At 39.2% G+C, this 23,442-nt stretch overlaps 1 protein-coding gene across 4 annotated transcripts in view; it reads right to left on the reverse strand.

The window, feature by feature from the left end:
• The window catches only part of USP32 (ubiquitin specific peptidase 32), a 58,145-nt gene extending 34,985 nt beyond the window's left edge, over positions 1–23,160 (reverse strand). For all 4 annotated transcript variants that reach the window (XM_088535975.1, XM_088535968.1, XM_088535961.1 and 1 more), the window contains exons 1-5: positions 23,031–23,160; positions 5,804–5,931; positions 2,542–2,647; positions 1,860–1,978; positions 118–277 (exon numbers count right to left, since the gene is read on the reverse strand). In XM_088535975.1, coding sequence (XP_088392101.1) covers positions 118–277; positions 1,860–1,978; positions 2,542–2,647; positions 5,804–5,931; positions 23,031–23,088 — 571 coding nt within the window. In that variant the 5' untranslated portion in view covers positions 23,089–23,160. The remainder of the gene's footprint in view (positions 1–117; positions 278–1,859; positions 1,979–2,541; positions 2,648–5,803; positions 5,932–23,030) is intronic.
• Between the last annotated feature and the right edge of the window lie 282 nt (positions 23,161–23,442).

A 23,442-nucleotide genomic window follows, 5' to 3' on the forward strand; every position in this document is an offset into this window, starting at 1 on the left:
CGTGTCTAATCAGAGGAGTGAGACTTAATGAACAACTACTGCAAGGCAACAGTTTAAGTTCATGAACTCTGAAATGGTTTCAAAAAATATGCATAAAAAGAACTCTAATTTACTTACAGTGTGTGACTCCAGCGAGGGTTTGATAGAAGGTAGGGGTGTCGCTATCATCAGTGAGTGTCACGTACACACCTCCAGACAGCAGCCAACGAGAAAACGTGAAAGCATCTTTGTTGTGCAACAGCCAAACCCTGAACTTCTCATAGTTCACCTTTTCACCCTACAAAGAAAAGTGAGCGAGCGGTTTTTCTCCCATTTCTACGTCTCAGTAAAGAGCCACCATCCATCTGTATGAGCAAGAAGTAGGACAGTCTCCCATAAAAATAGGTACTAAAATAAATTCACTGGATGTATGTGACCAAAAAAACCAAAAAAGTAAAAATCCGCCAACACTTAGTTATTAATCACAGGCTCCTACATGCTAATAATTCCAGGAAATCAGAATGGAGGCTATATTGTTACTGGATCTTCAAGCTAATCCGTATAAATCCACACTACTTGTGAGAGTAACAGTGCTACCCCCCATCCTCCCAGGCCTGTTCTGCTCCTTTCTCTTCTGCAATTGCAGTCACATTAATGCAGCCATGTGGCAAGACAGATCTGGCTGAAAAATGACCTAGAGGATGATGAGTTACAGAAAAAAAGGGTTACTTTTCAGGCAGATCAGTTTCTCAGCCCAGTTCATCAGGGAGTCACACAAATGCTTGAGCCAGAACAAGGGCAGAGAAATGAATGACAGCCAGGAGAAGGGGAAGTCAATGCTTAGGACTTGGCAGCATTTGCAGGATTTAACCAATCATGGAAATACCACTTAAGTAAAATTAAATCCCCTAACAAATGAACAGAGAAGCAAAATTCAGCCACAACGGAATTTTTCATTTCTATAGCAATTTAGATCAGGCACAAGACCTGTGCTTCTCTACAATTCTCTGCTGCTCCGATCGATTAGGGAAGCAAGGAAGATGACAGAGAGGAAGGCTTTGGATAGGGAAGGCAAGGAGTGTAGGGGGGAGCCACACAGTTCAAGCAAACAAGACGTGCAGTTGATGGAACTTAAGCAACTACAGCAACACAGATATTACTTGTGAATGTTTCCTGTGTTTCAGAAACAAGATATTTCTAGTACATGCAACCTTTCTACAGGAAAGAATATAAGTCCCTATAAACATAATACTTGAAAGTATAAACGCATCTGCCATATAGCAGGAAGGAAAGCCTTCCTACATCAGGAACATAAATCCAGCAATGAATTATTATGATTAACAGGCCAGCAAATCCTGCTGAGAGGGTTACTGCATGATTTTCATTTTAAAAGAAAATCAATATAGAGCATTTCTTGAAAAGGAAAGGAAAAGGAAAATGATATCAAGTTATAAGATACTTCTTTCTGCAGTATCTTCATAAAGTATTTCTAAATTTCTTGGACAGTATGCAATTAACTCTTAGTGCATAATTCATCACACCATACTGATGTGAAATTATAGATAGGAAACACTGAAGGGGGTCAGTTCCACAAACTGGACAGCAGTGTACATATGATTTGAGGCTGCAGCCAAGAAAGAAGAATGTAATCAATGCCTATGAAGCCATCATGGTATCACCACCAGAATAAATGAGCCTGCCTCAGCCAATGCCTTTTACATAATATCTTCTAGCACAAAGTTATCTTCCATACAGTAAGATAAAATTTGAGATACTCAGGTACTCTGAAGCCCACAAAAGAAGCTGCTTCTTCTCGAACAGCTTTTCAGTGTTATATAGCCTAGATTTTGCTGGTCTGTACTCTTTTGACAATGAAATACCTCAGAGAAACATTTCTTGAGTGATTCTGGGACTTTCCCATCAACCACATGCAGCATCTTCTCCATCTCTTCACGAACAACATAACTCCCAGATTCATTAGAAAAGAGGCTGAAAATGTCTGAGGAGGAAAAGAAATATTTAAGCAAATACAGTAGTTACATTTTTCAAACATTAAGCTTAAGCTGACTGTAAAGGCCAAAAACTGTGCAATGATTAAAGCATCAGAAATTTTTAGATTCACTCAACTCCAGTACAGCTTAGGTTGAGAAATATTTCCTTTTTCTTTTATCATTAGCCACTAATCAAAAGGAAAGTAAATTCAGGTAAACAAGAAGGCAAAACAACAGAAGTCAGTAGGCAGATGCGCTCATTCATTTTGAAAAATATCGGTGCTGCCTTCCTTTCTCTGCCCACATGCAATGCTCAGCAATCTTTTTGTTGGATTAAACATTTATGTTCATGATGAAATATAAGATTCCATTTTGAGTACACGAAAGTAAAATGCATTGAATTTAAAGATATATAGCTAACAATGTCTAAAAAATATACTGTCTTGGCAACCATGTATGCCCTGGTTATATACAAAAATAGTTCCCAAGTATATTACAACATAAGCATCCTTCATGAAAACTTGTTTTACACACTCTATACCTTGTCACGCTTGTAGGTTTTGCTACTTACATTTTGTTTTCTCTTCCTCTCTGCCTCTTGTAAGTAGAACTAATCCAACTATCAAGTTATTGAAGTGCAGTCCTTTGGATATGCCCCCAAATGAACAATAAATAACCTAAGAGAACAGAACACGAAAGTCAGCAAGTCTTTAACTGGCGACAGACATGATGAGAACAGAGATGACACTGAAAGCAACAAGTTATGCTGGGGCTTTATTTTACAATTGTTTAGATCTATTGTCTCACATTCAAATACAAGTGCTTTAAAAATTAAGTTGTATTACACTTACATTTGCTTTCTCAGCACCTAGAATCCTAATTCGCTTTTTGGGATTCAACTTGGATTCAAACCAACCATTTTTATTATCCGTTTCACTAACCCAGTTGACTGAAAGAGGGCGACTACAGGATGGAAATAAGCAGCTAGGGGTTAAACTAATTGTGCAACTAGTACAAAATAACTGATGTAGAATAAATGACTTTTCAATTATCAAAGAATTTAGATTCTGCCATAATGATGTAAGACATTTTGCTTAATCAAGGGCAATCTTTTATCAATTTGGTCTCTCAAAGGACTCAGAGGGCAGCATTACAATGAAGCCTAGTACAAAGGAATCCAATTTTCAACAAGCTGAAAGCGCTTTGCAAAAGCCCTTTGCAAATTTAAAGCTCCATGTTCCCCAAATCAAGGCAGACAAAAATACCATATCATTCACACAGGTCCACATGCCAGTAAGGCTGTTTGCCAAAGACCTGACAGGCATCAATATTTGTTACTCTAATTGTAAGCCAAGAAATCTGTTAAGTACTTCAACAGAGTTTGTGTCTTCTGCACTGACAAAGCAAGATTTAAATCTACATTTGTTACCAAAAAAACCCACCACACACAACCTTTCACAATATTCCAGTTGAAGACTGGAAAGAAACCAGAGGAAATGAAATCTTCCTGCAGTGTTAAAAACAACAACTTCTGAGGTCACCTGCTCACCACTACTTCTTATCAATAAGAGAACGTTTGACTTTCTTGGCAACTTCATCATTTACAATAACATTTCTTAATAAAACAAGAGTAAATCGCAAAGTGATCACAATCTGACACCCTTCAGAAACTCCTGATTCCCGATGGGACCATTCTGAGGGCAGAGGGAACCACTGTGCCATGGGAGGCTGTTAAAAGATGCCAGTAGGAAAGTGACACAAGCAGAAAGTTCCTTGGTCCATCCTCTCCTGCCTACTCAACAAGCCACCACTCACTGCTACACACTGAGGCCATGACAAGAAGGCAAGTAAATTTAAACTAGGCTTATACCACTGAAGGATCTCATTCTAAGGAAGACACACAGAACCTGCAATTTCATTCTATTATGCTTAAGACACAGCGTTACCCAAACAGATTAACGTCCCATGGGATGGTCAGATCATCCTCCTCTATTACTTCAGTTTAATCCATTTCAGATGCCGAGGGGCTAAATTACTAGAACTAAATTTGTGCTCTGTTTGGACACAGTGATTGTACAAACTTCACGGACATTGTCATGGCAGGGATTTGAATTCCACACTTTCTCTTTCTAATCATTCTGATTTCACAAGATGCCTTCCAGGCTCCACTATGTAAATGATTTTCCTTCAGTCATGAAATAAGTTATTATAAAAATACACAGTTAGCTGGCCAGTTGAACAGTAGAGTTGAAGTCTTAATATGATTACAAAAAAAAAGCACAAAATTCTTGTATTTCCCATTAATGGAACTTCCAAGACAAAAAGAAAAAAAAAAAAACATACACACACACACAAGTAAATGAAGCAGTGAAATCACTGTTTTCCCCATCACAACTTATAATAAAAGATCATCTTATGCTGACATGCTACCCTTCGTAGATAAGTAAAGAGTATAACCACATGTTTTCTATTTAAAAATGGTGATTTGACTAAAATTATATAGCACTTAGAGTTTGGAAAAAGGAGAAGTCACAGGACTCAGTTTCTAATTAGTTGCACTGGTATAATTTTAGAAGAATTTATGTTGATTTAAATAAGTCTTAATTTCCAGCAGTGTAAATTAAGATGGCATTCTGTGTCTTGTCAGGCTTCCAGGCTTCTTGACTGTGGTTGTTTCTGCCCATAAAGTCAAGAGAGTAACTAGTAAAAACAAGTGTATAACAATACTCAGCAGATCAATACAACTCCTAAGCTTAACCCATTCATGGGACAGAGACAAGGTAGCAGGATGAGTTCAGAACAGACATTTTACATACTATTAGCAGCCCTTATGGTAAAAGCCTGTAATAATACAAATAGTAATTACTAATAGTAATCTCTGGGTGTGTTAAGCTATGGGTAAATCATACACTCTCCCTGAATTTTATCGGTGCTAATATATGTTGTATTTTCTGCTAAGTGCTTGAATATCCACATAAATCAAACTGTCAACTATATCAAGAAGAAAAATCATCTTTGATAACACTTGGGAGAGGAAAGCAAAAAAAGAAGATCCAGCTTAGAAAAGGAGTCTGCGTTCACAGACAAAACAGCTACACCACATAGTAAGTCTTCAAACTACACAAGGAAATATCACTGGAATATATTTCACACTGTTAAAGCTTTTGCATTGCATACTTCACTACTCATATTATCTAAATAAAACTGGAAGGCTTCTATGCTGCCTGCGAGGTCACTAGCACTGAAGATACCAGAAATAGAAGCTGTGATTAGAAGTGACATGGAGCGAAATATCATTTGAAAGGTCTGGCTAGTCTTATTCTTGCTCTAGCAATGGTATTTCAAATTCTTTCTCAAATCAGAGGCAACTTTATAAAACAAAATATTTTTCTAAGCATGAACGTTTGCAGAATGGTATTACTACTCTATTTTATATATACAATATTTATACTCATGTAATGTATTTCCTTTCTAGATATTTTCCAGTTTGTTCATATGTTACTGATAAAATTAGTTTTAAAAGCTTGTAAAGATTAATCTGCACTTTAGAAAACCAAGAGGATTCCAAGAGGAATTCACAGTAAATAGACCTCTATTTTAACAGCTATACATGGCGCTAACCATTCCCACCCTTCCACTTCCCCAAATCTACACTTGGTATTTCGGGATACTTCAAAGTCATCTATCACCTATTAGTTGAGTTTGAGCTAGTAGCTTAATGTCTGGCACATTATCCTCAGACAGCGGATGTACACTGTGATACTGCATGAAAAATTAACAGAAATTAAATTAGCTGCGTATCTAGCAAAACGGTTAAGTACAGAGGAGGTTACCTCAGCAACTTTTGGAGGGACTCCATCACCAAGGACTTCTCTGATGAAGCACTGTTGGGTCATATAATACGAGAGTCCACAAGTTCTCTTGAAAGCATCTTTCAGTCGCTTCAGCTCTATGTCTGTAACTGTTGAGCGAGGGGGAAGAGAGAAGATTTATTCAGCAAAGATGTAACAGCTCAAGGATACTAAAATCCCAGACGCCTTATATTTAACTTGGCAATACAGAGATTAGCAAAACACAAGCACCTGATTTCTTTGAAGAAACAGAAAAAAAAAATCAGACTACTGGAAGTGGGATCTAATAATCTAATTTTCCAAACTGAGTGAAGTCAAGTAGAACCCAAGTTAACATCAGGCATTAGAACAATTCATTGTCCAAGTTTTTTCCAACTGCAAAAACATATTACAACGTCCATTCTAAATTAAATGCCATTATTGTCATGCAAAAGGAAAATAAGCCAGTTTTATGCTCCATTTTACACTGCATGTAGGCCAGAAAAGTGGTTTGTAACCCACGGTGGTAAACGTTTAGTAAAAGTGGCTAATTTTACACCAACTCTTTATCTTTCTTGCACAGTCAAAAACTTATTACCAGCTACCACCTTTTCAAGCTTGTTTCCAAACTGTATCCATGAGAAGTTGCAAGAAATCTGTATACCTGCCATGAGCTTCCTGAAAAAACACCTCCACATCAAATTTTCCAGGCAGATAGAAACTCTCTAAGTGTGTGTCCCAGAGGCTTGGAGTAGGGAAAGGAAGTGCATTATTACCACATGCATAAAGTACATATTGAAGTACCCCACCGAAGAAAAGGTAAGTGCTTTATGAAAAGCAAGTTGCAGAAAATGACACCCTGTGCCCTGGATCACACTGTAAAGAGACATTTGCCATCCGAAGCCAAAAGAAATTACACTGTGCTTGAGAGCTATTTCAGTTTATTTATAATAAGACAATTCTCCTTCCCTTGGAACAAGAGGCCAGACAGAAAAAACACTGACATGGCCCAAGTGTGTGAAGCTTCCTGCCAGCTACATGAAAGCAGGATACCTCAGAGCTTCATGTAGCTGTCTCCAACTTTTACATTTCAATTCATTCATTCATCAGGGAAAGCGGTTCCTAAAAAGTCAATCATGTCGAAACATGTTTAATTCTAATCCTAGACAGTGTTTGCACAGACTAGTGACTTAGCTTTACGACTCCACAAAAATCAGATTTGGAGTGTAGGTTTTTTCTTTCCCAACTATTACTATAGAAAAAAGATTTTATGGATTCAAGAAACAAATCTGAAGTGTGACTGGTATTGCATGGGTACTGTCAAGAAGTACAGATTTGGCAAAAGATGTAGCCAGGCTATTAACATCAAATATCTTGTTTTGATAAAATACACTATGTTCAATTATATGAGAGGAAAATGTTGCTAGAACACAGCTACCTGGCATATATTGTATTTAAATGCCATAATTTCATACTAATGTCTGTGCAGACTCTTTCCTTTATGCCTGTAAGTGTGCTGCTTTAATAAATGCTAGGACACTTTGTTAAGCACATCAATTACTTCCCTTCTGAGAATTTTCTTAGTTAATTGGAAACAGACTTTCAGACATATTTACAGTTTTCAGTGACATTCTCCACCCACCCACCTCCAAGCTCTTCTGAATTAAGAAAATGGGAATTAAAATAAAGATTCTGCAAAGTGACCCTCAAGCCTCAGCCTGTCTCAGCAAGGTCTGGAAGGGAGGAACAGAAGCAGCTTCATGGGCCGAGGGGGCCGCACCTGATGCCTCCTCGCACCTCTCGCGCCCACCGCGGCCGCAGCACCCAGCGGTCCAAAAGGAAAGAAACTACCACCTACTGCTTAATGAAGGAAACCCTGAGATTTCCAAGGGGACAAAGAGAGGGAAACTACTGACCTCAGTATTTTGGCAAATAAAGCACACAACCTAAGTCCTAGGCAAAATCTAAGAACAGCTCTTTGATGAAAACGTTTTAAAACTATGATTGTGTTTTTATTATATATATACACACACACACACACACACACTTTCAATAAAAAGACACTCGGGATTCTGGTTTTTATTCCTGCTCTACTAATGCTTACTTGAACTTCACACCAATTAATCCAAACTGTTTTGTGGTCATTCAGCAAAAAAGCAACTCTACAACTCTATTTTCTTGCTCAGATTAGTTTAAAAATACAACACCCCACAGCCATGTATAACTGCCAGTTACCCTTCTAATGGAAAATTTTATTTATCCCATAAAGTTGAGCTGGTTATACGCAATGTGCTAGAATTGGTGATTTTAGGCAGCCGAGTACTTTCACATTCATGAAAAGTATTGATCATTCTTTTATGAGATTTAGCAGTATTAGCAGAAATGAAAGCAATTTCTAATTTGGCAACTTAAACTGTAGCCCATATTAGTACTTGGAGAAGTCTTTTATATACCACCTTACATTACATCCTTAAGTGCTCAATACATTACATGCTTCTAGGGGTTGCTGAAATGCAACTACCTCTCCAGTGACAGAACTGCTTATGGCTAAACTTTGGTGTAATGAAAAACAGTGAATTAATTTAACCTTGGTAGATTTGTTATTTTGCAGTTTGCAAGACACAGAACGCCTTTAAGCAAGCAGGTCTCACTGTATCACTGTATCTCTCTTGCTGAGCTGCATACTTAAGCAACCAAGAGCATCTGAGGTACTACACTTCAGTACAGCACTTCATCAGGAATGCCTACAGCTCATTTAAACTCAACTAAATTGATTTTCAGTGTGATTTTCAAGCATCTAAATGCACCTAGCACAGCTCGGTATGTTTGTTCTCCCACCTGAAAAGGAGATTGTTCCATATTTGGGGCTCCACTTTCGCACCACTCTCAATGCCTCAGACTTACCCTGCTCGAGCTGTTAAGGTCCTTCCCAACGAGGACTAAATCCTCTCTATTTCCCACAATCAATTTTCTATTTAACGCTCTTTAGTTTATAATAAAGACCATAGTGGAGTCCTCCTGAAGGATGGGGTTGCAGGGAAGAGGAGGACTGCTCAACCAACACTACTAAAGCCTACGAAAGAACTGCCACTGCATCACCTAATGAAAGATGGTAAGTTGATATTGCTAGTCTATGATTAATTTCAAAAGCAAGTTATTAGTACTAGAGATCATTTAATATTGCTGTTTTCACGCAGAAACCGCAAAACAGGTCACAGAATTGCAAGCAAGATAATTATTTCCATCCCTTCCTACAGGCGCGTTAAAATGAATAATGTAGGCCATTTGAAATCATCTGCAAAGGGCTATAAAAATAAGTTCCTTATACACTGAGATCCAGGCACATGCAAGTACTATTGAAACAAGCAGAGTGGAAAACAAAGATGTTATCAGTGTTTGCTAAGTCCAGAAGACAAATAAAACATTTGAAAGCAGAAGTCCAACACCAAAGTGCCAATTATTTGGCATACTGGCAGAACAAAATGGTCTGCAGAGAAGAAATAAAACTAAATTTTAACTTATGAAAGCAGTATGTCCAGAAACAATTTACTTATATAATAACAGCAAACTGAAACACATATCCACAAGCTACCTTTTCTGCCTCAATTCCACAAACCCTTATGTTGAATAAATGGCCCAAATAAGATCGAAGATGTTACTCGCTGCAAGCTTTACACCATTAACAGGCAAATGTCAACCCTGGCCATCAGCTTCCAGACAGCAATCCTTAGTCACACTTAAAGATATCACCAGTGATATAAGTATTTCTATCTCTCTCTTTTTTTTTTTTTTTTAAGAGGGAGGGAGCAGGAAATAAACCAAAGAAAAAGGGCAGAGAAATGATTTTAAGACTATTTTCTCCCTTTTTCAACCAAAGGCTTAGGTGGCTCATTAAACATTTGCTCTGTCATTAACCAACATTTGCCCAGTCAATCAGCTTTACAAATTCACTAAAAAAGCATCTGTTAAAAACTATAATAAACACATAAATAGGTGTTTGAGTGGTAGCAAGCATCAAATAATTAAGATAACTATACGTCTGCCTAAGGGTTAGATTCAAAGTAACAACCTCATTTCACCCACCAAAGCTCCTTCATGAGGTACATTCCCAATTTCCAAGGGCACAGTCCAACTAAATACTTTTAAAAGACAGTTATCTACAAATACACAAGAAAAGACTGCTTGCAAGCCGCTTCCATCACACGTACACACAGACACTGCTCTTTCGGATATACTGTTGCTGCATTCATAACCCGACAGCAGAAAAACCCCACCACGTAAGACTTTCCAAAATAAGCTGGTGACAGTCAACACAGCAGAACCTTTCTCCATACTGTTTGTACCAAAAATACACGGTGCAGCCTCAGTGTTACTGCAGGGAAAGCAAGGTAGCTGCACACAAACTGCTGACACTACCCAGGACGAAGTTGGCTTCTGCATGCTTGATGTTCTAATTCAAAACAATAAAGCTTCAACAGTTAAATACTGTATTCTGTTTCTTAAAATTGTATTGATTCAGATAGCTTCATACAAAAGTAGTACTTTATTAAAAGAAAACCTCCGTCCAAATAACATTATTGAAACAAATGGTGTTTTCCACAAAAGGAAAAGTCACAGACTGTCATTCTATCTAGGCAACTTTACTAACAGAAACCTTCTTAATGCTACTTTTGCTGGATGGTTTCCCAAATTGTGAAAGGCAGCTTAACAAAAGATTAGAGCAGCATCACACTCACCAGGGAATATTTGAGCTCCAGTTTGTTTAATGAAGTTTAAATGAAACCGTGCAACCTCAGCTAAAAATGTCACCCTAACCTGCGGTAACCGTAATAAACCTCTGGTTCATGCAACTGCTGAGAATATTCATTGTCTAATGGTGTTACTTAAACGTAATGCTATTTATACAGAATTACAATTCTACTTTTTCCCTCGGCCCTTTTTTTTTTTTTTTTTTTAAACTAACAACAGTCCAGCTACCTCCCCAGGGCTGCTGTGCTATTGCCCCATTCCCATTCCGCTCTTCCACTTGCACACCATGGAGTTATCCCCAACCATCCTGGAGTCTCCCTTTTAGGATAAAACTATAGCTCAAACTATTGGAGCCCAAATATCCCACTGCAGGCTTTTAAATATACATATTCAGCCAGCTATGTAGAATTGGCCTGAATTTTGGAGGAGAAATGATGGGAATGGGAAGTGCAGGGAAACTCTCTCTGAAAGTATAAACTGCTTTTATGGAGCAGCCTAATGTTAGATACCCGTGTATGAGACATTATATCTTACATACTATTCAAAAAAGGAAGGCACAGCACAGCTGAAGTTACTGTTCTCCTCCTCATCCCATAGCACCAAAAGGCTCATAAAATCTTTATATATTTAAACCTCCAACACTTCATTTTTTTTCATGCTGTCAGATTAAATATTTATTCCTGTTTACAGGTGACTATTAAAAAAAGAAAAAAAAATCTAGCATATCAGCAGTGGTGGGAAAAAAAAACAGAAAATTGCATACTACATAAGCATAAGGAAAAAGCAGAGGATAAAAAGTTCCATTAAGGTGAGAGGTCAAGAAACTTTGAGACAATCTGACTAAAGTACCTGAAAATACATCCGGTGGGGCTGGTACTTTCTCCCCATAATTGTAAACTTCAAAATATCTACAATACTATACAAAAAGGCAAAATAATCTAAATTCCTAATGTCACTAGTAGATAAAAAATGGCCTGCTGTGTCAATGCCTTTAAAAAAATAAACAAATATGCAGGCAAGCAGTAATTTGCAACCATCAGCATTACATGGCATTCATTCTTTACTGAAGATAGTCAAAACTGAATTTTAATATAAACAGACATCTTGATCATGCTTCAGAAAGCAAACACAATTCACTTACCTCAGGCGGTTCCTAACTTCAAGCTTTGGTTTTAATAATTTGAATATTTTGATTTTTAAGTGACAATCTTACAGGTTCAATACCAAACTCAAGGGCATATAATTCTCTCACCAGATAATTATCTTCCCTGTAGTCACTTGCTCACTATTCCCCCAGGATTCTTCATTCTAGTTACACACAAAATTTTTATTACTTTTTTTTTTATTAGTCTTTATTGTGACTCAATTGCTGGGGTTACGAAGTTGTCAAGATCCAAATCCATTAATGAAAAGCTTCAAAGAGGTGCAAGTAAACGTTAAGCATGGTTAGGAATAATTCCAAATAGGAAAAACAAACTTCAAAAAACAAATAAACAAAAAACGCCCCCTGCGCCCCAACCTGCCTGGTAGTTTTTTGTGCAGACGGACACACACACACACACACTCCCCACCACCACCTCCAAAACCAAAATAGTTAATCCTCTTCTAAGCAATCTCTCATGCCCGGAATATCAAAAAGGGCACCATTCAAACTGCATAGTGCATCTCACTAAAGCCTTAACAGCCTTAACATGACATTTACCAGTGTGCAACAGGAATTTACGCATAACAGCAACGCAGTCCTGGTATTTTTTGAAAGAAAAAGTTCAAATTATTGAAGTCAGTATTTTTTCTGTTTTTCTTCCTCCTGCCTATTCTTTGTTTTTCTTTTGGAAGTAGTGGCTATTCCCGAGGGTAAAGCTCTTCTTGGTTCTATTAGCCCTAACCATAACATATATCAACGGTTTAATATCTTGTGTGAGAAGAGTGGAAGAAGATTTAGTTATTACAATAGGATTTGCCAATTTTCTGTAACATGAATACTTAGCATTTATGTGACAGTTTTAATCTTCAAAGAGCTTACTGCTCCCAGCTCCCATCCTCATGAAGAATGTTATTAAGTATTATTAGCCTGTTTTATCCATCTGTAAAGTGCCTCCATCAGGGCACACACTGTCACATTGCTATTTGGATTACGTTTGCTTCAAGCAAAGCTAATCAGTACAGGTTCTGTGACAACCTTCCCCATAATAACAGTGTGCATGGGAATTGCTCCATAATAGCCCCAACAGTCAAACAATCCTCCCACCATCTGAGGAGTCAAAGTTTACTGGCTGTTATTTTACACCTGCATTAAATCATTAAATGAGCCTACATTTATTTGCTTACCAGGCCAGCCCTGCACGGAAGCCTAGGGAGGCCTGCAGAGCCAGCAACCCATGTTTTGGACACACACCCTCACGCGAGCCAAGTCTTTGGCTTTGCTCCTTGCTCAGTTTTGGACATCTTCATTCCTCTTATTTTTCTTCTCATTTCTACTGCTATATTCTTCTGCTGCTTCTTCATATTTTACAGAATTTGTGCCCAAGTAGTTCTAGGATGATTTTTCTCCAACTTTTCACTATTTCAAATGGATATTTAGCCTGGCTTAGATTACAACCAAAAACTCTGTTGTTCTGTGCTGGTACTTTGCCAGTTTTGCTTGCAAATAGACTGAAGTTGTCCATTGTCAGAAAAAAGAACAGTTCCTGTCACGATTCAGAAAAGCTCCTTTCATTTTATTACTATCATGAAGGCCTTGCTTTCTACAGCCTTGTAGACTAATAATTGGAAACCATCAGTTTTAGTAAGTGTAGCCACGTCCTATGGATCTGATAAATCTATGATAAAAGATGGGCTCGAGTTCTCTGACAAACTAGGTTTTTGCTTGAGAAAAGTGAGTCTTGCACCTGTTTGATGGTCCATTAATGTCAAATGTGTTAAGACACTACCTAGACCAGAATCCTACTTATACAGCCAGTATGATGATCTATTTTCTATATTACCAGGAATTGGTAGGTTGATTTTTAATCAAGCTTTTCATTTTGCCTGGATGTATTAACCATGCAATTCCCTCTTAGTTCAAGCCTTCAGACATGGCACTTCTCAGAGAAGTGTGAACCTTTTCCTTCGCCTTACAAAAGGATTAACTTTGACATCTATTTATAATCTCCAAATTGTTAAATCTTACTGACAAATGGCTCTCCAGACCTCTAGCAGGAACTCTTGTCTTATATTTGGAACAAGCTGATATTCTGTTCATTGAATTTACATTGAAGAGATCCACAAGATATCCCCGAGGACATCACAGTACATACACATAATAAATCCTGAACATGTTATATAAAGATATATTTATCAAATATTTCTATATTCTGCTTTGCTTTTTGGTTTTTTTCCTCCCCTTGAAATTTCCCACACTGAATAAGATTTTGTTCCGGACACCACTCAACTACTAGAAATCCGCATTAAAAGGAAGTACTTCTCCAGCCCAGAATAGACTCATGGTGCCATATTAAAGTTTATTTATAGAATAAACTTTTTCTGCAAAACTGAAGATCTCATAATTATTATCCCAACACTTTCACATTCATTTTCTCTTTGTCCACAGACTCACCAAATCTGGCACTTCCTGTTTTGTTTAGAATTCTGACTTTTTTCCAAGTTTTTTTTTTCATTCATGGTTCCAGAATTCTAAAAGCACAATTTTCAGATTCAATGTTATAATAAATATCATTTAAAACATTTTTTTAAATTCCAATGAAATTAACCCTATGATTATTTGCAGAATCCCATCATGACAGCAGCACATGACTATCAAGTGTATTTCAGATCATGACTTCCTGCCAAAGCAGCCTGCTGTGAGTCCAAATCTGAATATTTCAATCTGAACTAGAAATTAAAATTGGAAAATATTAATTCAAAATACAAATAAATGTAAAGATGCATGTAGAGTACTGAATACTTAATATTAATGTAGAATTGAATGGGGAGCACAATTGAAAATATATCAACTAACAAAAAGATTATGCAATGTGGATACAAGACAGCTCAGGCAAAAAAGAATTTGAAAGATGTAACTGGCGTTTCCTTTAAAGGACAAGGGTTTTTTGTTTTTTTTTTTTTTCTAATGATGTAATTACCTCTTTCTTTGCCCTGACATTATTTTTTCTCACAGCTTCTAGGTTCAGTCAGGGTCAGATTCAGCCTCTATACAAATGTTACATTATTCCTGAAGTATCAAGTCTTGCTCTTAAATGATTTCTCTCTAGGACTCGTAAGCACAGAATAAAGTTTGGGTTTCTGTTTTTTTCCCCCTTTCTACGGCTTAAAATCTGATGTTGCATGACAGCTTGAGTTTCCTTAGGCGGAAAAAAAAAGAAAAAAAAGAAAAAAAACCCACAGAGCAGAAAAAGAGTTGTATATATTAGAATTCACTCTGGAGACAAACTATCTTTGCCTTTGTCTGAAGGTTCAACTATCTTGAACCTTCTTTTCACCTTTGCACAGCTTCAAGTCAGCTATTACCTACAAGACTAAATGAAACATCTTCAAAGCATTTGAACATTAAAAAAAAATCATCAAAACAAGAGTTACATAAGACACTGGCAAATGCAGTTTCATTTTCCCTCTGTAGTTGATGGCTAGAAATCTGGCACAGCAACGTGATGTCTGATTTGGGAGCCTCACTCCAGCTCAGGTCTGTTCTGCCCTTCACTCCTGTTCATCACATGGAATTGCAGAGAACCTGACCAGAAGTCAAATCGCTTCCTAGGTTACAGGAGGTATCGCAAATTGTTTCAAATCATACTATATATTCAAAATTAAAGTACTCGGGCAAATGATTTGGCCAATTAAAGGCCAGATGATGTTTCTGCCTCCTCACTTTGCCTAAAGCTCTCATCACAAGCGAGCAGCTGCCCTGTTTGCTTCCTCTTCCATGCACAGACTTCACTACCAGCAAGCCCCAGTGGTTTGCAGGACACTATTTTAACGCATAGTAAATGCAGTAACCCCTATGGCTTACGAATACCGTTCCAGAAAAGCAACTATTTGCCACAAATATCTTACAGGATAGGCACGATGAGTTATTAGCCTCATCAGCACATTTCCTCCTCACAGTAAAGGTTTGTTATGTGCTCTGAAAGGATAAAGGGGGAAGGGAAAGGAGGATTTGACATCCCTGGAGATCACCGTATGTCATTTGACATGCCAAGTCACCTTCCCCGTGACACCTAATGGTTCCAGCAAAGGTAATGATTCAGCGGAGGTAACAGGTTGGGTGTTCTTGCCATTTTTCTATTAAGTAATGCATACAATGGCAATAAATCCAGGTGACTACAAACTGCCTTGGTTGTAATTCATCCAGGCCTTTCTCAGGCATATTCTATTTAGCCTAAAATCAAATAAAGGCCCTGTTGCAAATGTTAGCATGTATTTTTTGTTAAACTATTACACAATTTATCAAATTCATATACCTCCCTATCTCCTAGAACTCAGCCACATTATCAACACTAATTACGAGTGAGGATTACACTAAAATAATGGATTGTCTGCTTTTATTCTAACTGTGAAGAGTGACTACATAAAAGAACGCTCTGATTGATTATAACTTGCATAACAGATTTGGTTAAATCACTATAAAATCCTACGTGCAGACCCATTCTGTTCCAGATCAAGATCCGAGACCAAGCTCACAACCTAATTAAGAATCAGGTACCCAGAAGATTTTCTTGCATCAGTTTAACAAAACTGCTATTTACAGCAGCCCTCCTTCCAAACTCATCCCTACCTATGAGGACTATGTTAATCCTTCTCACTTGCAAACACTGGCTAGCAGGAAACACTTCTCAAAGGTGTTAAGGTTCGTTAGGTAGAAATGCTAAGTATTATTATACAGCTAAGCTGAAAAAAAACCCAAAATACAGAAACAGTCATCACTAACAAAAGCAAGATGTCCCTGAAGAAATCACAAGAGAATGTGCATTAGGATTTTGCCACTCTTTAGGCAAGCAGAGTATTTTTATTCCAGTAAGTGCTAGTAATAATGTAGTATTCAAAGTTTTGTGAATCAGACCCTTTCAAACTCTTCGGTAGAATCTACATTAATGGATTTTTCTTCTACATTCATTTTTGCCCAAAGGCTTCATTGTCTCATTATGTAAATGACCTTTTCATATGAAAATTAAATGTTAAACATGCTTTTTGTAGTTTTTCAATACTGCAAATATCACATGGATATTCATAGCCGTTTAGACTAACTATACCTTAAAGAAAAAGCAAATGCTTTGAGCAACATAACAAATTAAGCAGCAACTTGTTTTAAAATACTTAGAAAAATAAAAGGCTTTTTTAAACTCCCAAGATTTCTGGCTTATATAGGAACATAACCTAGAAAGATCTATAGTTTTTACTATAAAAATATCAAAGACTAGACTGTGTAATGCCACCATATCAAAAACATGTAGGTCAAAGTTGGAAGGGCTGTGTATGCCTTCAACACACTTTCCATTGCACTGCTTCATTCCTTGCAGGACCCAGCTGGAGCTCCCCTGCAGAGAGATGCAAGTTCACTCTACACAGTGGTCCCCATTGAACCCTGCATCTTATTCCGAATAATTCTGCAAGCTGCCTAGCACATCACTCACTACATAATTAAAGCACAGAAGTATTGGTCACGGATGTGCAGCAAAGCTGCCGGTGCTTCTGTTCCTCAGGAAGGCAATGAGGAAGCACCCGACTCCACAAGGTCCCAAGTGAAGACGTCAAACCCTTCCCAGGGCACTCGGAGCCACCAGACAGAGCTGCCAGCTCTGGGAGAGGGGCACAGCATCCACCCAGGCCACCAGGATGCACAGCTCCCTGCTGGGAAATCCTGCCAGAATTAACAGGTTACTGCTAAATAACCCAGGAGGCCCTGAGGAAAACTAACTGAAGAGCTCTGGCTTTCGACAGTCCCTGAAATAACTTAGTGTACAATCAAGGTATTTGGAAGTACAACACTTCTGTTCTAGGTCTCCTCAATTTCTTTTCTACAAGCTCACTGTGTTGAGAACTTCTTGAACCAGACAGCAGGATTATTTTAAATGTAATCAGCAGATAAGTCATACCCGTACCATAAAACCATAAGGACATGAAACTCGTGAGACCTAAAGGACAGCTAATTCAAAGCTCCTCATATACCCAATTATTTAGGATAAATTTCAATTCACTCACTAGCCAAAAATATATACTTAATTCTCAGAATATCCTGTTATTTATAAGTGGCAAACATTAGAAATACCTGATTTTTTTAATATGCATAAAAAAAAAAATCAATCCTATCACAAAGCAACAGTTGTCCAATACTCCTAAGGAACAGAATTAGACATATCATGTCTCACCTAATCACATAACTTGTTAATGCTATGTTCTTTTTTATTCTTACAAAGCTTGTCAAGCCTTTGCAAGTGCATTTTGTGAACACCATCTCATCTTCTTGAGTACTAAAGAACTGAATGCCTCAGTTATTTTATGAAATGAGACAGTAGGCTGGCTTCCCTTTGAGCAGGAGACTGGGAAGAAGGTTGTTTTACTGATTCCTCCCACAGCGTCAGAGGCCAGACAGCCCAATACAGGACTTACTCAGCCCTGTTTTTATTTTTTCTTTTAAATTTCATTACTGATGCTACATATCATTTTGAAAAGCATCTCAAGTTCTGCCTATTTTATTTTCTCTTTAGGACACGTTCAGGTAGATACAGTCCCCTGAAGTTGTATTTCCCGAACACGAGGCTTTACAAAATTCAAGCTGAACAGGAACATTTCACAGCATCCCTCAGGTCGGAAAGGTTCTCAGGAGGTCACCTATCTCAGCCTTGTGCTTAAGGCTGCTGAATGCCCTGAACTCACTCCAGATTGCTACTACTTTGCCCAGTTGGATCATGAAAATTAGGATGGCAAATTCACAACTTGCCTGGAAATGTATATTTTATACATATATATATATATGCCTATTGCATGCACTGTATATATGCACACACACTACTGTTAAGAGAGCAAAAACTAGACAGTGAAACTCGTCAGGAATAAACAACCATGCCTAACTTGATTTTGCCTATTAAAAAAATAAAGCAGAACAAACAAGAGTTATATAAGCCATGAAATAAAAAAGGCAGATATTCCATAACATGAAAAAGCATTCCAAGTAATCAATTTTACTCTATAACATCAATATAAGAAAATATTTCATGAATACAACTGTCTGATAGTGTCCTTTTAGCTTACACCTAGGTATTTAACATTCAAAATGAAGATTTATTCAACTTACCCTTAACTTTCCAGCTTTCACACCTGAAATGATATCTACCCTTGCTTGGTAGTTTTCCTACCACTTTACCGTGAATCCCTTGCTGCTCTATCCTGCTTGTTTCATTACATGTTAATCCCATATCCACAAACTCAGTCACCAAGTTACTGTCTTGCTTGATACAACTCCCTCAGAAAGCTGAGCAAAAGGCAATGCTTTCTGCCTCTAATTTAGAAGCTTTCAATCAATATTTCATAAAAAAATTTCTAAGGTCCACAAAATGCATATCAGAAAAGGAAACTTGCTATCAGCTGATCTAAGTTGAGAATACAAATGTTCCTCAATTCCAACAGTAAATAACTTAAGCAATTACAAATAACAAGAGATTGAAAACCACTATCTAGTAACGTTTTTTTTTTTCCTTAAATTGCAACCTTAAGTAAAAGGAGAGAAAGTAGTCAGTGTGACTTTGTAAAAGAGCTACAGGTAAATAACCCCATTTCTAGCAATAATCTCCTATATCAGTTTGTGACAGTTCAAGCAAAATTTCTCAAGCCACTTGGCCATTACACATTGAACTATGACTACTGAGGCATTCTCCCAAAATGAGCATCAGAACTGAATGCTAAAGTTGTGAAATAATTACTACTCTCTGATTTTGAGTGACTCCTTGCAGCTCTACAGATTTATAAACAGGAAGCTTGAAACTATGCGTTCATACCTGCTTTAATCACACACCAGACCCAGATAGTGGTTAACGTAACAAGTCTCCCTGAATAAACTAAACTATCTCAGTGGTGGATTCTTCTCATTATGATAGCAAAAAAACAAACATATGAATACACAGGAAAAAAAAACAGCATTTTCATTATATCATTCAAGTCTCCTTAAACATAAGCACCAGCTGCATAGGCCTTGATTTAAATAAACGCAATGTAGCATTTTTCCTTATTAAACTGAAAAACAAAAGGTCATTAGCAAGATTCATCCTCTGTCCATCAGAAAACATCAGCCATTACAGGAAAGTGCTTTAAGTAACATTTATGTGGATTAGAGCAGGCTTTCGTTGCTTTGAAGGCTGTGGTGATGTCCTCGACTGGATACCAACTTTGAGATGCACAAACTGGAGAAAACAAACTTCTAAAAGCACTACTTCATGACCTGTTCAGAGGCAACCCCTGTGAAACTCACCCTTCTGTAAGCGCTACCTCTGTATTTGTATGCATGTTTTCCAGAGACAGCACACAGTTGTTCTTTCTGACTTGGAAATGTCTGTGCACTAAGTCAAACCACAGTGAAACACACCTCCTATTAGCCAGACAGTTTGCTTGTTGACCACTACCCGCTTCCTCCATCCCGGTACACACACTGGAGCAATTTGCCTTTGCCTTTTTTGATATTACTGTAATAGAACGCTCTTCCTTTTACAAAGCTGCCTGGACCCAAAGACAGCCCTTCAAGGAATCAGGTGTTGAGGCTGCTGGCACAGTAAGTGGAAGATTTTAGATAGATGTCTCATGCTGAGGAGGTAAGGCCTAACACTGGGTAATTTTCAAGAGAGTGAGCAATCAGCCTGACAAAGAAAAAGGTACTAAAACAGTACACTGGAAAAGGCACCAAAATCCAAAAGCCATACTAGTATATTTTACCATCACAAGCCTAAATTCATTAAATAACTTTAGGTCCTGTTTGGAACAAAGCTCTGATTTTCCCTTCACCTACAACAAAGTGCACAGGGACTTCGAAAGGACTATGAACCTCAGGGCAAGCTCCCCAGGGCCAAGGAGAGCCTCACACGGCGATCCCTGCACGGCCCAAACCTGCAACCTCTTCCACAGCAACACGCAGAGCGGTGCCTCTGGCTACTGAAAATAAAGATTACCATAATTCCGTCATATTCATGAGATGTCTCAAAAGTATCCCACGCTTTGACTCCCAAGCAGCATGGACACAGATTTACAGGCAGAAGGGGAAAAAGAAAAAAGATAAAATAACAGGACTCTGTGCAATCTCTGCTGGGAGATACAGGACAGTTTCACCATGCATATCCACACGGGCACTTTATCCACAGCACGGTCAGCTCTGGCCATTTGTGTCCAGGAGCACAAAAATCAGAGTCCTGTCTCATGCTCCAGAGGGTTTTCAAAGAAAAAGAAAAAAAAAAAAAGAAGGAAAAAAAAACACCACTAGACAACCACCAGGTCTTTACCTCCTTGAACATAAGTTACATTTTAGCTACAGTTATCATATTGTCAGCCTTTAACCACAAAAACTCTCCTCACCTTCACTCCTCTTGCTTACTCCCAAAATGAGATTAAAAATAAATAGAACTACTGCACTCACAACTTAAAAATCTGCCTTACTTCGTAAAATTTACAGTGGCCTGTAGGCTTTACAGCTGAAGTGAACAATGTCTCAAAAAACCATCAGAGCATTCTGAGCAATTCTTCCTTTTGGAAATATAGTTAAACTCTATGGATTATCTAGGAAGAATTCACAGTTGAAGAATTTACATAACGTTACCCTATATAAAATTTTCTCACAATTTAATAACCAAGACACCATGTTAAGGAGGTGCATATAATTGTATGTAAATATATTTAGATTTTTCACAAAGAGATATTTATACATTTAGCCATTACCACTGTTTGCTGTTTACGTCCACGGAAATGCCACAAGCACCAACAGTTTTGTGCAAGTGAGAATGTCCCTAACAAATAGTGTTTTGACAACTGGCTTGTTCTCTACATACGATGATTCACTAGCTAAATAAACAACATAGTTATTTAGCAAAACATGAATTTATATTAAGAGTCTAAAAGAACATTTCTGTTCTCCTACAGCAAAACACCATTAAAAGCCTCATAAAGATGGAATAACTACAAAGAAAAATATTACACCACTATGCAAAATACTGTGAAGTAATTAATTACTAAAACTGTTTTTATGTAAACTTCTCATTATGAAACTTCTAGGTGAGCTTCCTGGATTTCAAAGCAATACATGAGTAAAAACTTAACTTTAAAGTTTAAAACATTTATGTTTTCTTATTTAAAAACTTTGGAAGACACAACTTGAGCAAATGAATGCATTAAAAAAATATATTTCAAACACTTCCTGTTATATTCAACTTCACAACACTGCTAGACTACATTTATGACTTCAGTTCCTCTTAAAAAACATACATCCATATTCCTAAAAACTACATATACTTTCACTGGAAGTGAAACGTTTCAGGGCTGGGTTGAAAATCTGAAACAAAAAAAAAAAAAAAAGGAGTTTTGAATCACATATTTGTTTCTGCTTTTTGACAGCACTGAGGAGTATGTTGCTCCATTTCCTACTTGGCATTGCATCCCTACAGCAGCTCTACCATCAGGAAAAAAAAAAAGAAAGAAAAAAAGAACCCCACGAAGCAGTATTTAATAAACATACCATCTCGTGTTTATTTCCATTTCCCCTTCAATCGCTGCTCACCGTTTCCTCCCCATTTCCCTCCATCCATCACTACACAGATCGAAGCCGAAGGAAAATAAGAAACCCCCAAGGCAGCCCCGGGCAGCCATGTATCGCTCTGAGCTGAATTTCAGCAGGGCTGTAAACACCAAACAGGTGAAGGGTCGGGGCTGCCGCACACCCCGCGCTCATCATTATGGACCGATATATTTTTTTTACCCTTCCTGCATTTACTACCGAATAATTACGGTCCCTCTTTGTCCTTGGACTTGGGCAGGTGACAGGGCGCAGCTCGCTGCCACCTCGGCGCCTTGCGAGGCTCCGGCACGTCTTGACCCCCGCCGAAAATAAAAACAAACCCTCCGATCCCGGAGGAAATGGAGGGAAGGGGGGTTAAGGGTGCTGTAACCCCCGGGATCCTCCGTCCCCCGGAGGGGAGCGCGGCGCGGGGACACCCCCCACCCGCCCCGGCACCGCTGCCCGCCCAGGGGCCTGCGAGGCGCCCGCTCGGCTGGGAGGCGGCTGCGACGGGAGGCTCCCGGCGGCAGGCCCCGTTATTAACAAAATATTAAAAATAAACACACATCTATATAAATATTGGTAAGGGAAGGGGCAGGCCAGGCTCCGCCGCGCCCCGCCGCACGCTGACAGCGCCGGCACCGGCAGGGGGTTAAGGGAAGGCGGGGGGTGGGGGGGGCGGCCCGCCTTCCTCCTCCGCCGCCCGCCCGCCCGCCCGCGGGCCCCGCCGCGCCCCCTCACCCCTCCGCAGGGCCTCGTCGTAGCTGAGGAAGCCGATGCGCGACTCCTTGGCGCCCATGGTGCCGCTCAGTCCATGGCCTCGGCCGGGCGGCCGGCTGGGCGCCGCGGAGCCCCGGCTGCGCCGCTCGCCGCTCCGGAGCGCAGGGCGCGGGCGGGGCGCGGGGCCGCCGGGGGGAGGAGGAGGGGGAGGAGGCGCCCGCTCGCCCGCCCCGCCGCCGCCGCCGCCACCGCCTCCATGGCGGGTCACGTGGGCCGCGCCGCGCCCGCCCCGCCGCACGTGACGCGCCGCGGCCGTCGCCGCCTCCCGCGCGCGCCTCGCCCTTGGCGCCTCCTAACGGACGCGGCGCGAGGCGACGCGGCTCTGGCCCCGCCTCCCTCTCGCCGCTGGCCAATGGCAGGGGCCGCTCCGCCC

The sequence above is a fragment of the Tinamus guttatus genome, unplaced genomic scaffold (assembly GCF_059628265.1).
Source record: "Tinamus guttatus ecotype Peru unplaced genomic scaffold, ASM5962826v1 Tinamus_guttatus_pri_ptg000043l, whole genome shotgun sequence".
Classification (NCBI taxonomy): domain Eukaryota; kingdom Metazoa; phylum Chordata; class Aves; order Tinamiformes; family Tinamidae; genus Tinamus; species Tinamus guttatus.